The 15,455-nt window shown below is 42.6% G+C and overlaps 1 protein-coding gene and 1 long non-coding RNA gene across 3 annotated transcripts; both read right to left on the minus strand.

Moving 5' to 3' along the window:
• Positions 1–8: 8 nt before the first annotated feature.
• LOC112555017 lies at positions 9–2,896 on the minus strand. Of its 2 annotated transcripts, XR_003097376.1 has the most exons (5): positions 2,347–2,896; positions 1,331–1,461; positions 960–1,171; positions 451–596; positions 9–132 (listed from the first exon to the last, which is right to left on the minus strand). It is a non-coding gene; the product is annotated as an uncharacterized LOC112555017 (long non-coding RNA). The 2 variants fall into 2 exon arrangements; XR_003097375.1 differs by having other exon boundaries at positions 451–1,171.
• Positions 2,897–4,105: 1,209 nt separating this feature from the next.
• Positions 4,106–14,341, minus strand: LOC112555011 (angiopoietin-related protein 7-like). Its single transcript, XM_025223128.1, has 9 exons — positions 14,200–14,341; positions 13,381–13,511; positions 13,031–13,244; positions 7,433–7,578; positions 6,744–7,062; positions 6,325–6,440; positions 5,548–5,644; positions 5,125–5,292; positions 4,106–4,388 (listed from the first exon to the last, which is right to left on the minus strand). Exons 1-9 carry the CDS (start codon positions 14,282–14,284, stop codon positions 4,156–4,158), a joined length of 1,509 nt encoding a protein of 502 aa, XP_025078913.1. The 5' UTR covers positions 14,285–14,341; the 3' UTR covers positions 4,106–4,155.
• Positions 14,342–15,455: the final 1,114 nt, after the last annotated feature.

The raw sequence follows: 15,455 nt of genomic DNA on the forward strand, positions 1-15,455 counted from the left end.
ATACTAAGATTCCTTTGCTACACTCTGGTATGAGAGAGAGCAAGTGTAGTTCCCTACTCCACAAGCTTGCAGAGGGAGGTAAAAGTAACCTTCCCGGTAGTTGACGTTTGTATACACAGCTCCTGATGGCGTCTAAAACAAAGATATATGTAGTTAGTATAGAAAATAATGTGTACTGTGGTATCATCTATTCTGATATGTGTCCGGGCTTAAAATGGTACTGTGCTCCCTGATGGGTTTTGTGTGATGAACACGAGGGCCAACTATAACACATATTACTTATCTTGATAGCACCGCTGTATGTTTCACAAATATTCTGACATTATTTTTACATTTTTAATAATTAATAGTTTTGATATTAGAATGGAAAAGAATCATCACGTTGTTATAAAGATAAAAACACATTCTATAAAGCTAACTATAGTCATGCTAATCTAAAAAACAACTGACCCTCCATTGGACGCTGACCGGCGGCTGACCCCGGTCTGAGAACTGTCCACATTCCAAGATCACGTGCCAAACCCCCGTGACGTCATCTTTCTCTGGCGCGGGGCGATGGCGAGCTACTAACTGACTCCCAGACAGAACTTGGGGAGCTGTGTGTTGTGTAAATGCAACAATGGCAGATTACAATAAATAAAAGACATTTCTCCTCAAACTACAGTAGCCTGAAGGTTTCACGTGTGCTAATATTTTGTTTAATAATTAAAAAAAGATTTTTTCCAGAACATTAATAGCTGTTAGAAACTTCAGGCACATCAAATATTTTAAATCTTTAGCCATGATGATCAAATACCCGAGCGGTAGTTCTAAGTTGTCAAGCAAAATATCTACAAAAGATCAGTACTAAACATACAAGTATATACCAATTTGCCAGAAAAGACCGTGTATTCTGTCTTGAATGTCTGTCATCTGCACAAATTATCTCCATCTACTCCACTAATTGCTTAGGTCTTTACCTGCTACTTGCACAGCGAGAAGAACGATTGCTTATGGTCACGTGACCAGCGCTGTCAACACTGCTGACGTGTACGGAGTACAGCCCTGTGTCGTTGACAGTCACATATTGAAGCCTGATACCGGCGTTGGATACGAACTGCACGTGCTGCCGTGAGTGTGGGAAAAACTCGCCCTCGGTGAGGCTGGCGAATAGATTTCTTCGGTCATTTCTCTGAAACACATTCATGTTGAACTAACATTGAATGACACAGAGTGTTTCACCTTTCGAAACATGCAGGTTTTCTTTAATTAATGCGCAGTTGTTGGTAATAAGACATTTCTCCTCCAGCCCGGAGAGTAACCAGTAATCATTAAAATAAAGTCAGCTGACCTCTACAAACCACGTGGTGCTAATGACAGTCTCGGTGGAACTCAGCGTGAAGGACCATGGGATTGATACGTCATGTCCGTCGCATGCCGTGATGTTGTCCGGGGACGAAGACCAAAGTACAGCATTCGATCCTGACAAACACAAACAACAGCTGTTTACTACAACTATTTTTTTACTGCAGTTCTAATACACATACAAATACAGAATACAAATGTATACACAAATTAAAAAACACATGCAGAAAACATCTTAATATATACCTTGATGAAATTGTTGTTTGTTTACGGTACATTAAAACATCATGTGACATAAGACATCAAAAGAACACCAAAAATATATAACGTGTAGCTTATTTTAAATACTTCGGAAGCTAAGTAGCAGATGATCTGCATAATTCATTACTGATGTTAATACAGAGAGATAGTACAGCAGGGCAGAGACTAAACACAAATGTATTAAAGAATCGTTTATTGGAGCTCTACAGGTGTGTCATCAGATTCTTGTTCCGTTGCAGTGTGTAGCAAAGATAACATTTTGAATATTGAAATTGATGATCTCATGCGAGTAGCTCCACACTTATCCAATTTCTCAGTGAGAACAGACAGATGTCAGTACTGACAGTGCAGAATATGCATGATAATGTTCTCTGAATTGAAATACAGACTGGCAGGCTTGATGCTGGTTAACTTTTATATAAACTAATTACAATTATAACCCACTTAATTTAAAGTAAATTAATAAAAATTATGAAATAAATAAAAGTGCCTCCAGTGTAGATAGAACAAATAATTCTTTATTTTATTAGTTTACAATTGAATCATCTCGGATTTATACAATAATAGAAGTGACAAGAGAAAGAGAAAAGTCATGGAGAATGCAATGAGTCATACAGAGAGAGAGAAAGGAAATGAGGAAGAAGGAAGTGTATTGTATACAAAAAGAAAGAGAGAGGAGGAGAAGAAGAAGGTGAGGGAGAAAGAAGTGTATCAGAGATAGAAATAAAGGCAAACACTCACCACTTATAAATATGATCATAGCCAAAAATCTGAATGAGTAACACACCATCCTGTGGTTCCACAGAACACAACTCTAGTCTTTATGCTGTGAATGAATTATGATAAGTGGACTCTAGGTTTGCTTTTGGTAGCTTTTTCTTATCATGTCGACGGTTCTGTATTTATATCTAAGATAGTCACAGATGTGATCTTCGCATGTTTTGAACTCGTTCTAACGTAGAAAAGAAATTAAAAAAAAACTGTTTAGTATAACACAAATATTTTGCTTCTTTGTGTGCATTAAGACAGGGTCGTACTCAAACCATACATACGCATGTATACTGATGGAGTTATATCTGATATGGCATCTTTAAGAAGTATTTTAGATATGCCAGAATATCCGCGATACTTGCTCTAACTGACTGAGCCTTCATCGTCTTAACCAGGTTCAGACAATCAAAAGCACGTTCTTAATTAGCCATGAATTGATACATAAGTTAGCTGTCAGGGTTAGCTGTCCTGGGTTCAACTCTCGTGTCGGGCACGCTGTTCTTTCTTTGCATGTGGCATCTGTTTACACTACTGGTTGCTTTCCCGAGATATAGCCTTAGTTGCTAGTTTGTCCTAAAACCCCAATTCCCCTCCTCCCATAAAAAAAAAAACAACTTAATTTTGATGGGGGCATAGTCGACGCTACCTGTTGTAATGGAGCCTGTATTTAAACAGACCCACTCTGCAGGGAAATCCCACTCGGGTTGACTTTTAATGTGTTGTATTAGTTATCAGCAAAATTATCTTCACATTATTTTATGCTGCAACAACCTTGTCGAGGTTTCGATGTCTCTTTGTCGTTGGAGTCATCATGACAGTAATCATGTAATAGTGAAGGAGAGAATTGTTTTCATTACAAGCCATTGAACTGGTCATGCATGAAGTAAAGTCTGAAATTTCTAAACACTAACATTGTCCATACGGTGAAAAATTATGTCAGTGACAACAAAAAGATGAAAACAGTTCACATCAGGTGAACAGCCCGTCTTTTCGCTCATCCTGTTTCTCATCTTATCTGTCACATCTTGTCTTGTGATATGTGTGTGTGATTTCTGACTCAGTATCTACCTGTCTGCAATCAACTCTTCTTGATTTGCCTCCATCGGTACACGGACGTTTCGCCGCCGGACGTTTCGGAGCCGGACGTTTCACCGCCGGACGTTTCGGCGCGGGGCATTTCATTTCGGCATTTCACACGGGACCTTTAGCCGAAGTCAAGTGTGTGACCCCTTAGCTCAGACATTTTCTCGCCATTGTATCAATGTATCCAGTGAACTCTCTCTCACTATCCCTCCTCATGTGAACCGTTAGCTCACACATTTCTCTCGCATTATCAATGTTTTTTCTCAAGCTGTTGCGCATAATCTGTGACAATCAAAGTGAACTGTCTGTGAAGTCTGTGTGTATTTGTTTGAAATAAAGAATTATTGTGTAATCTAGTAGTTACTTTCATTCTTTGAGAAGTAAGTAAGCTCTCTCTCTCTCTCTGACATAATGCGGCGAAACGTCCGCACACGGCCTCCATCACTGTCCAGTTCACTTTCTCGTCTACATAAATAATTACCTCCCTAATAATATACAATCACTGTCGAGACATTGGTATGAAAGAGAGCAAAATGTTTGTTTTGGGAGTTGAATTGAGACTACACAGTTTTCTTAAAAACAATTACATAACAAAAGAGCACAAAAGTATTAATTAAAACATAAAAGTAGAACAGTACAGCTTCTTTCAGTTTTAATAACAAAACCGATGGCAAAGTATGACCAAGAAACTTTTCTCTACATAGGTCGTATTTTCATTTCTGTCCGTTTCAGCGAAACATTTGTAAAACTGCTCCACTTGATTCCATCATATGTTGGCGATACGCCTGTTGGTATGTAGATGCCATTGAGGTTAGAGTCGAAACAATTATCATACCACCAGGCTCCATGGTAATCTCCGGCGCACCTGTGTGAGTCTCCATAGTCCTTGGTCATGAACCCGTGTCCTTTGTGGTATGTCAGACTGTCACCTGCATAAACATGGCAGTGGCTTTTAACTCTATGCAAAAAGAAAACAAAAACAAAAAAACTGCATTAATAATTTTTATGTATGCTGCTTGGCTACTAATGCAAGGTGATTGGAGTTTGCACGTGTCATACGTGAACATTTTTGTAAGAACAGTTTCATTTAGCTCGTTGGCGTGTCTCTAACACTAAAACAATGCATAAGAGAAAAATAAATTCTATTGTAGCTTAGATTGAACAATAACAATAGTAACAATATCAGATTAGCGCACATTTACAGAATTTTTCTGTCTGAAATTCAAAAATCTTATATCCACAGAACCAGCTGATGTACAAGATTAAAATCAGAAATCAGACATAATGTTAGAAAGTATGGTTGTACTGTATTAAAGGGAGAACTAAAATTCAGCAATTAAAGACCATGTGGTCGCCGCTACCACTACTTCTCCATTAGCCGACAAAGAAAGCGTTCGACACAAACGTCTTAAAATGGAGAAGTAGCTTCATCTAATATTTTATTGACCTTTCACACACAGTAAAACGCTCCTCCGAGGCTGCGTGGGAGATAGAACGTATTTGGTCGTGGCGGGTCACACGTGTACATTAAACGTATGTAAATTTAACCATTAAAACAATTCATGTTTTTGTTGTTCTAGTACATACAACAAGTTTAGAAAACTCACTACGATAATGTGTTTTTATGTTTTAGCAATACTTCAGTAACCTCAACAAGCCTCGTACCTGCGTTTCCGCCCAGAAAATCATCAAAGTACAAGGTATAATTGGTGCCAACATCCCCAATCCTGAAACCCCGGTAACCTGCAAACGCCCGAGTTCCGTTAAACGCTTCGAGGTCCACCCGCAGCTCGTAGTGTCTCAATGATGTGAGAGTGTGTAGGTTGTCCAGACCTGGAAAACATGTTTATCAGAACACCTCGTATTCATGACTATTGATAATCTACATTGGGAATTTCTGTCCTCAGCTGGGATGGAGCTGGCGGGTTGACCAAACAAACTCCTTAAATCCCTAGCCATTAAGATTCTATAGTTACATCATGTGAGAAGGAGATTATTCCTGTGTTTGAGCGCGTGTGCATGCATGTGAAAATTATATGGATGTGAGTAGAGACGCCGTTACATATCAGACAGGGAGACAACTCTCACCCAGCCAGAACTCCCCGTTCAAATCACCAAAGCCGTTTCGGTAGTCTGTCCAGTTTCGAAAGAAATCAACCGAGCCGTCCTGTCGTCGCTGGAAAACCTGTGATAAATAGTCAAATCTTTATACACATAGACTGTAACTCTTAGTACAGCATCAGGTAATAATTAGGAGGAGGAGGAGGTAGCAGTGGAGGACGAGAAAAATGATAATGCTGATGAGGAAGAGAAGGATGAAGTGGACGTCTTCAGTCTCAATCAAAAATCTACACTTTTGACATGTAGACATGCTTAGGGTCAACAAAAACAATTACCTATAACCAAAAAAACAACAACAACAAAACACACACACACACACACACACACACACACACACACACACACACACACACACACACACACGCGCACACACACACACACACACACACACACGGCTAGTTGGCCAAAAGTGGATATAGAGAGTGCTGTCCACTCGTCTGTCTGGTTCGAGGGATTGTTCTGTCTCACGTGACGAGTTCATCTTTCACTGACCTTTACATTCTACGTCATACCTGTCGCTAGACGTTTGGATCATTAACCTGAATTACTGGATTGCTGGCAGAAGATTTTTTTCCAGTTAACTACTAAAACGAGGTTGATGTGTACAAAGCTTCCGGTTTATTCACATTCATTATTAATGCTTGCCCAGACTAACAGCGGAGAACTTTGCAAGCGTTGATCCTTATCCTTATCTTTATCATTATCCTTCCCTTCGTGTTCATGTTAGTATAGGGAAGTACTCACAGTCCAGCCTCCTCCATCAGTGTCCTGATCGCAGTAAGCCGTTATTGTCGAATTGCCTTGGTAAAGAGTGTACACGCCGGACACATCTCCACGATTTCTTATATCCAGACACGTGGCTAGACATTGCATCAACAGAAAAAGATTTTGCTAGGATTTGAGGACTGCTTTGCACTCACATGGAAATATTAGTTCAGGATCACTTCTTTTGTCTTTTATACATTTTTCTTTCTTTCATTCTTTCTCTCTCACACACACATACATACACATACACTCACGAGCACATGTACATTCTCTGGTACGGAAATACACCCATCATTTTCGTATTCTTTTCATCATCATCATCATCATCATCATCATCATCATCATCATCATCATCATCATCATCAACAAAAATTTCAGATGCTACTACTTTCATGAACCTTGGTGATAAGATGCAAGCTGGTTCAGCCTTTGGGTGAGGTTCTGGACCTGGGATTTCAACTCCTGGTTCTCCTGTCGCAGAATCTGTCCCTCTCTAATCAACTCATTTTGATTGGCCTCCATCACTGCTAGTTTCACGTTCTGGTCTACACTAACAGTGGCCTCCCCTAGTAGTTCAGAATCAGTGCCAAGACATCCTCCTGCTAGACTCTCGTCTGACGCAGAGCAAGTGTAGTTCCCTAACTCCACAGCTTGCAGAGGGAGGTAAAAATAACCGTCCTGGTAGTTGACGTCTGTATAAACAGCTCCTGATGGCGTCTAAGACAATAATTTTTATATATATATATATCTTCAGGTTTAGTACAAATGATGCTGACACTAATACGGAATGTATTATCATCTGTTCCCCGCCTAGTGCGTGTCCGGCCATGTTCTTTTTTTGTGTTGAACAAAATGGCGAACTGGTTGAAACCATCCTTTAAAAATATATTTTTCATATCACATATCCTTTATAAATAAATAATTAACGGTATTAAAGGGATAACATAATTTTGATTTATATTTTCAAATAATCAATAATTTTGATTTTATCGTGAAAAAGAATCATCATGTTATTATAAAGAGACTTGGTGATAAAAACACCTGTCTATATATATTTATAGTCATGCTAGCTCCAGAAATAACTTACCCTCCATTGGACGGTGACCGGCGGTCGACCCCGGTCTGTGAACTGTCCACATTCCAGGATCACGTGCCAAACCCCCGTGACGTCATCTTTCTCTGGCGCTGAGCGATGTCGAGCTAGGAACTGACCCCCAGACAGAACTGGGGGCGCTGTGTGTTGTGGCAATGCAGCAATGGCAGATTACAATAAAGAAAAGAAGTAATTCAGCAAAATATAAATACAGTATATATTATAAAAATATAGTAGCATGAAGCTGTGACATTTGCTGATATTTTGGAAAACTAAATACTTCAAATCTTTTACCATTATGATCAAATTACATACAGGATATTTTTTCAAATCAAATCAAATCAAATCAAAACAGACTTTATTGTCTGCCCAGGAGGACAGAAATTTGTCTTTGCTCACATACTCATACAGACATTTAACAAACAGTTAGGAGTAAAAGTGAGGAGTAAAATAGTGTTGATTGCACCAGTCCATCAAAGCAGTGTATGTTTATCCTAACAACAAACCTTGGGTGACCAAGGGCCTAAAAGCACTGCTTAACAAAGAAACATTTGTTCATCACGGGCAGAAGCCCACGACAGAAGATTAGTACATAGAGAGGACCATGATGCTATCCGTTTGGGTGGGCAGAGGCTCTACGAGCATACTAGTTAGTCCGCTTTCAGTAGTTTGCCGGTGGACCAACGAGTGTCGACGAGATTGAAACAGAGTCGAGTTAGCTCTCGCCATAAACCCGATGTGTCAGAATGCGGCTCGTGGTTACATCTTGAGCTCGCTGGAGGGACCTGCCAGACGTCGAGTGTTGATGCTTCCGCATGACGCAAGAGATACGCCGAGAAAGATCTTGGGTGTCCTAGTGGAGGCGTACGGCGAACAAAAATGTCGACATCAGTGCCACAGCAACGTGATGAGGTGGTCGACGAATACGCCGCGAAGCTCCAGAATTTAAGCAGGCGAGGTAGAAGGCGGCGCAGAGCGTCGAAGTGCGGCGATTGACACCATCTCGGAGGACTGCAGCCGACCGGTCAGGGAAAGTGACTGCCCCCGTCGTCCGTAACAGGATGACAGGGAAATAAAGTGTAGCTGGCCTGACTGGAAAGTGTCCGAACGGCGGAGTTGTCATTTATGGGCAGTTGAGTGATGGCGTTGCTCGACACCGGCAGTGAGGTAACGACGGTCACTGACGAGTGGGCACGAGGGCAATACAGGACTTACAGCTAAAACAAACTCAGGAGTGGCGGTGGTGGACATGTTTACGGCCAGCGTCTGAGGACGTTCCTATCCTGGTGGTCAAGGACCTGGTCGATGTGGTCACAAGTGAGCGCAGGAGGCGCGTGTCGCTTCTACTAGGGAAGAACGTCCTTGATCGGATAATGGACTCTACCGCAGATGTGGCGCAGGCAGTACAGGCAGCCGTGCATGAAGCTCATCTTGAGAAGACATTGTCAACAAAAGGACTGGCTAGGGCCGCTGGCAACACGCCCGTTCCAGGATGCCAATGGGTCTGACGTCCACACCAGCCACTTTCCAGAGGTTAATGCAGACCACCATGCGAACTGTTTAATTTCAGTCCTTCTTGTGTACCTAGACGATCATTTGGTATACTCCAAGATAAAGGACATTCAACTGCGGGAGGCGCCATACCTTCAGGATGACGACAGTGAAGAGGAACGCCAGGGTGGTATGCTACTCTTCCAAACCATCACCACAGAACTCTTGTGACAATGCCTGTGGTGCCAGAAGTAACAGTGTCTGTGGTGTCAGATGACAGTACCAGAAATGAGTCCCTATCGTGTCCGAACGCGCAGATCGCAGCGACTTACCGCGAGACAGCAACAAACTCGCACAAAGTGTAGGATGAAACAGTTCGTGCCACGCTATGCCATGGCAATATGAATACCATGGATATATTTTTTAGTTGCGGTGATCGGTGACACCGTAGATGACACGTACGCATTGATCAGTTGTTTATTTTGCTAATTGTTCATTTTTCTTCAACTTTACCGCGGCTGCGTCCAGAAAATGTCATTGACAAGAATGACACACGAGGTGATGACTGACAAAGATGTCAGCACTCACTCTTCTTCAGTCTCTGTTTGATTCCTCCTGAGTCCTTGTGCCTTTATTTAGGATGGTGATGGCTGCTGGCACGAAGGACCCTCTGGTAGGCCAGCTTTCCTTATGCGTGGTACCTTATAGCGCCTGCCTGAGGGCAACAGCTGGAAGTAGTGTGGAGAGGGTGTTCAGGTCCGAAATGATGTTATGTGCCATCCTTCTGACTGCATGAAGGTACAAGTCAGAAAGTGGCAGCTGTGCTTGACCAATAATTTTATTTGCCTGGTGGATGATTCAGGCCAGCTTGCCTTGTCTTTGACTAGTAGATGACCATACCAGGCAGCGATGTTGAATGAGAGGATGCTCTCAACAAGAGACCTGTACACAGTCTCCAGCACCCCAGAGCTGACGTCGAAGCTGCGAAAGTCTCCTCAGAAGGTACAGCCGTTGCTGGGCCTTTTTGTACACTTGGTTCACGTGATCACTAAATGAGAGCTTTCCGTCGATCACTGTACCAAGGTACTAAACACAGCAGCCCTCTGCACCTGCTGTCCCTTGATTTGGAGTGGTGGGGAGAGGGGTTGTGCCATCTCTTCTTCGTAGGCTCTTCCAAAGGCCATCTCCTCCGTTTTGTCAACGTTCAGATCCAGAAAGCTGCGGTCAAACCACTCCTCCAGCTCCCCCACACAGGCCAGGTACTGTGACAGGGACTGCTCGTCTTTCAGGCAGCCACAAGGGCCATGTCATCTGCATATTTAACAAGTTTGAGAATAGCACTGTTAATACTAATCCATTTGTATATACAGAGAACAGGATGGGGGAAAGCACACATCCCTGAGGGTACCCGTGTTGAGGATTGCTCATCTGACAGAATCATTCCATCCACTGACAAATAAACTCGTCAGACGAGCTGCTGGACCTATAGTACCTGTCGGTGGAACTCTGAGACCACCCCTCTGTGGTCGGTCCTTCAGGAATGATCTGATCCATAGAACTAGGCCAGTGTTGACATCCAGGTCTAGTAGGCGCTGTACAAGAAGGTGTGCTGGACCGTGTTGAAGGCGCTGGAAAAGTCCATGAACAGGACCCGAACATAGTGCCAGAAGTGTCCAAGTGTTGTAGGATAGTATTTAAAAGCGTGAGAGTTGCATCAGACACCCCCTGCGTGGCTGTAGGCAAACTGCAAAGGATCCAGGCGATCAGCCATGGTGGGGATTAACAATCTTCCCACAACTCTCTCCAAACATTTGGCCACAACAGAGTGAGAGGCCACAGGTCGAAAGTCTTTCAAGTTGGTAGCATGAGGCTTCTTTGGCACTGGTATTATTGTGGATGTTCTCCACACGCGGGGCACTATGAGAGTCAAGGGAGAGCTGAAAAAGTCTGGTAAAAACACCACTCAGCTGACTAGCACCTCTTTGAGTACTTTGCCTCTCACGTGGTCAGGTCCAGGCTTTACGTGGGTTACATGAAAGAATTCTGACAACATCTCCCTCACAGATGGTGACAGTGGCTGCCGACAGTGAAAGAACAGATATTTTCTGCTTCATTGCTGAAGTCTCTCACATCAAACCGCGTAGAAAGTGTTGAGCTCATTAACAAATGACACTGGGTCATCACACTTTACTCTTTGTGTCTTGCGTTCTCTACATCATGGTGTCCAGGCCCTTCCAAGCATCTCTTGCGTTGCCCTCAATTAATTGCTTTTCTACCTTCTTTCTGTATTCCACCCTAGCCGTTCTTGCCTTTGCCTGAACTCCTTCACCTTTCTTTCACTTTCTGTTTGTCTCCTTGCATAAAAGCTATCTTCTTTCATTGAGACAGTGCTTCAGTCCTTTACCTAGCCATGGTTTGTTATTTGGATAGCTGCAGATCTGCTTGGTAGGGATGACAGACTCTTCACAGAAGGTGATGTAAGAGGTGATTGTGTCTGCCAGACAGTCCAGGTCGTCTCCACAGGTAGTGAAGAACAGATCCCAGTCAGTGACCTCTAGGCAGTCTCTGAGCAGCTCAGTTGCTTCATTTGTCCAGGTCCTAATACATAGTGTTGTCGGGCTTTTCACGTTTAAGGAGCTGTCTGTATGTGGGTAGCAGATGAACAATGTTGTGGTCCGATCTGCCAGCGGCGGCCGCACTTGGAAACATAAGCGGCCGGCACATTACCAAAACACCTGTCTAGCGTTCTGTCGAGGCGGTGGACACGTGACGTATTGATGGAGACAGGGGAGCAGCTTACAGACATCACAGCGGTTGAAAGTCACCGAGCAAAAACACAGGCTGATCAACTGATCTGTTTGTCGCTCGATTATATGTGTCTGCAATGTGCTCAGCTGCAAGGTTGAAGTCTGGGCCGGGCACATAGACGAGGACCACAGTGATTTGGCGAATTCACGAGGTAAATATATGCGGCCTGAAGGACACTGTCAGTATCTCATAATGGAGGGTACTAGTCTGTTCTCGTACTGTTAGTTCGTGGCCCATTTCTCATTTGCAAGCATACACAAGCCTCCCCTACATGCTTGTTTTGTCGCTTGTGCATTCCTGTCAATCGAATCGTTGTGTATCCTTCAAGTCCGAATGTCTCCTCCTCTGTTAGCCATGTTTCAGTGAAACAGAAGAGGTCAGCGTCGGTTAGTCTCCATCGAATTTAAATGAGCGCAGAGAGCTCATCCGTGTTTGTTGTGGAGAGAGCGCACATTCGACAGGGTGATGGCTGGCAGTGGATGTCGGCACCCTCTCCTCTTCAGTCTGTGTCTGACTCCTCCTCTAGATCCTCTCAGTTTCTTTTTTCTTTTGCCGCCTGTGTCGGAATGTCACTGAAATTCACAACAGGGGCCTGTGTGGCCTTCTGCCTCAGCGATAGCAGAAAGTCCCGACTGTAGATCAGCATGAAGACAGCGCCACTTGACACATCGAAGTGTGAAAGTCTGCCGTAACAGGCACACACACACACATAGACTACACTGCTCATAGCACGATCATGCAGATCTATCGCCGATTCAACTAGGTATTAATATAATGTTTTGGGTTGGGATTGTATAGATTACCTGGTAGGGCGATACTCAGTCACTGAAGGGAGTGTTGTCAGCCAGATAGTCCCGATTGGCCGCACCTGTTAGTCCGTTTGAGTCCGTTTCTGCACTATCTATAGATCTAACCAACGGTCACAAAATGGACGCGGTATTGCTAAAAAGAAATTTCTCTACCGTACAGGGACACTCACACGCAGCAATACGGTGCTCCTCACAGTCAGACGTATTGAAGTAACACTTATAACCATTCATGCACAAGCTTGAGTAAGCGAAATTCCCGTAGAATTCAAACACGTCAAAAAACGTAGAGAATGATTGTGAGCCGGGGTCAAGCCACAGAGTAGCGCCCCCTCCTCCCCTTTAATTTCTCAAGCAAAATATTTACAAAAATATTATTAGTAAACCGTAAAAGTAGATGCCTCCCTGCCAAAACAGAGAACGAATTTTCATTAAAGAATATCTGTAATCTCCCCTCGTCCTCCCCGAACATGTTTAGTTAGCTTACCCGTTACTTGCACTGCAGCCGAACGGTTGCTAATGGTCACGTGACCAGCGCCGTCAAGCGTGCTGACGTGTACAGAGTACACCCCTGTGTCGCTGTCCGTCACATTCTGCAACCGAAGACCGGCGTTGGGCACGAACTGCACGTGCTGCCTGGACGGTGAGAAAAACTCGCCCTCGGTGAGGCTGGAGAAAAGGTTCTTCGTCCCATCATTTCTCTGAAACACGTTGAGTTGAATAACAGGGCGTTTCACCTCTCCCAAACATGTATGCTTTGTTTAATTAATACTCTGATATGCAATAAAGATTTTCTTACAGCGTAAACATCCCCTTGTAATATTTGTAGCAATATACCTCTACAAACCACGTGATGCTAATGACAGTCTCGTTGGGTATCAACGTGAAGGACCATGGGATTGTCACTTCATGTCCGTCGCATGCCAAGATGCTGTGAGGGGACGAAGACCAAAGTACAGCATTCGATCCTGACAAACACAAACAACAGATGTTTACTACAACTGTCCCAGAAAGAAATAGATTACAAAGTACAAATAAAAATACAAATCTTTTTAATGAATTTGCGTTTTTGCTTTTTGTGTGTTTTTATGACATTAGAGCATCACTTTATGCCAAACATCACTACACTAGAGTTATAAGTGAGTAGAATAGAGTACAGTGAGTGCAGACAGATGAAGGTGAGTACAGACATATATGGCAATGTATACAAACTGATGAATGACAGTGAGTATACATAGACTGTTGACAGTACTTAACCAGTGCAGAATCTGTTTGATAACATTCTCTAAATTGCTAACTCTGCTCCACACAGCCTGGCAGGATTGTCGCTCATTAAATTTTATGTAAAATATCTTAGCACAAGTACCCTGAAAGTAAGTTAATTAAAATTAAGAAAAAGTATTTCCACAGTATATTAAAAATAAAGTTCTCATTTTTTTATAAAATGAAAGTACAACATGGAAAAAGAAATGATGAGAATGGTGGAGGAGGAAATGCATCGTACAAAGAAAGAGAGAAGTAAACACCGATGAAGAAGAGGAATATCCTCCACAATGAGAGAGACCATGATAGAGAGAGAGAGAAGAAAGAGTGGAAGAAGGAAGTACATCATAGAGATAGATAGAAATACAGTCAGACACACAGATGGACACTCACCGGCTACAAGTACCACAATAGTCAGAGTCTTAACTAACCAACACAACATCATGAGGTCCCACAGAACACAGCTGTTAGTCTTCATGTCTGTCAGTGGGTGAACAGTCGAGTATATATGAACTCTGAGTTTATCTTTAGCCTGATTTCTTGCTCAGATTTTTTTATTATCTCCACTGTGCTTTATTTATAACTAATGTAGTCACGAACAAATGCAGTCTTCATCTGTCCATCACTCGTCCTAACGAAGGACAAGAATTTTTTTTAAAGCTGCCCTGTAGAACATAAATATTTTACTTCTTTTGTGTGCACTTACGAACTGTCGTATGAACACACCCATCCGCGCGATCCTTTGGAGAGAACAGAAGGCGATGGTTCGAATTCCTGTAAAGGTATAAGGTGAGTGATGTCCCTTCGACTACTGGCTCGAGGGCGTCTGCTCTCCCTCACTTTTCATATTTGCCCGTTGATCTGCGTGAAGTTTTGTGTCCAATGTTCATCAGTCCATCTGTTCCAATATTTGCTACGCTCCTGTGTGCATTTCTGTGTCTGCGCCACTTTCATCTTTTCCTGTATTTCCACTGTCACATCTGCACCATCTTGTCATTACTTAGTAGTGAGGTCTACACATGGCAGTATCTACTTCAAACTTTGATTACCTTCCTAGCTTCCTTTTTAGTCACAGACTGTTCAAAGGCGCTGGCCTACTACGACTGTAGAGAAAGAGTTGTGGAGGGCAGTGAGACACACCTGACCGCTACCTGATATTAAAACATGGCTACCTTCACACTTCTATGTATGACAGAGATAAGAAATTGAGGGATAAGTTAATGCATAAAACATAGAGATTTACGAAAGCAAGTAATACGGAAGAGAAGAGAGCATCAGAGAGAGAGAGAGAGAGAAAGAAAGAATTGACATCCCACAACTGTTAGTCTTTATGGCTGTCAGTAGATGAAAAGTCGATTATATATTATGGACTCTTTTTATCTTTTTTGCATATTTTCCCACAGATTTTGCTTATCATATCGATGTTGCTACATTTATAACTAAGGTAGAAACAGATGTGTCTTCGTGTGTCCTGAACTCGTCCTAACAAAGGAGAATAAATTAAGAAAAAAAAAAACTTTTTCCGAACTGCTGTCGCACTTTCATTTCGAAGTCGTTTGAACAATTTGTAACTTTGGCTTAAAGTAAACCACGTGATTTATTTCAAGTTGGGCAGCGGAGCGTTAATGATGTACTTGAGTTGGAACAGT

This window comes from Pomacea canaliculata, linkage group LG14 (assembly GCF_003073045.1).
Source record: "Pomacea canaliculata isolate SZHN2017 linkage group LG14, ASM307304v1, whole genome shotgun sequence".
NCBI lineage: Eukaryota > Metazoa > Mollusca > Gastropoda > Architaenioglossa > Ampullariidae > Pomacea > Pomacea canaliculata.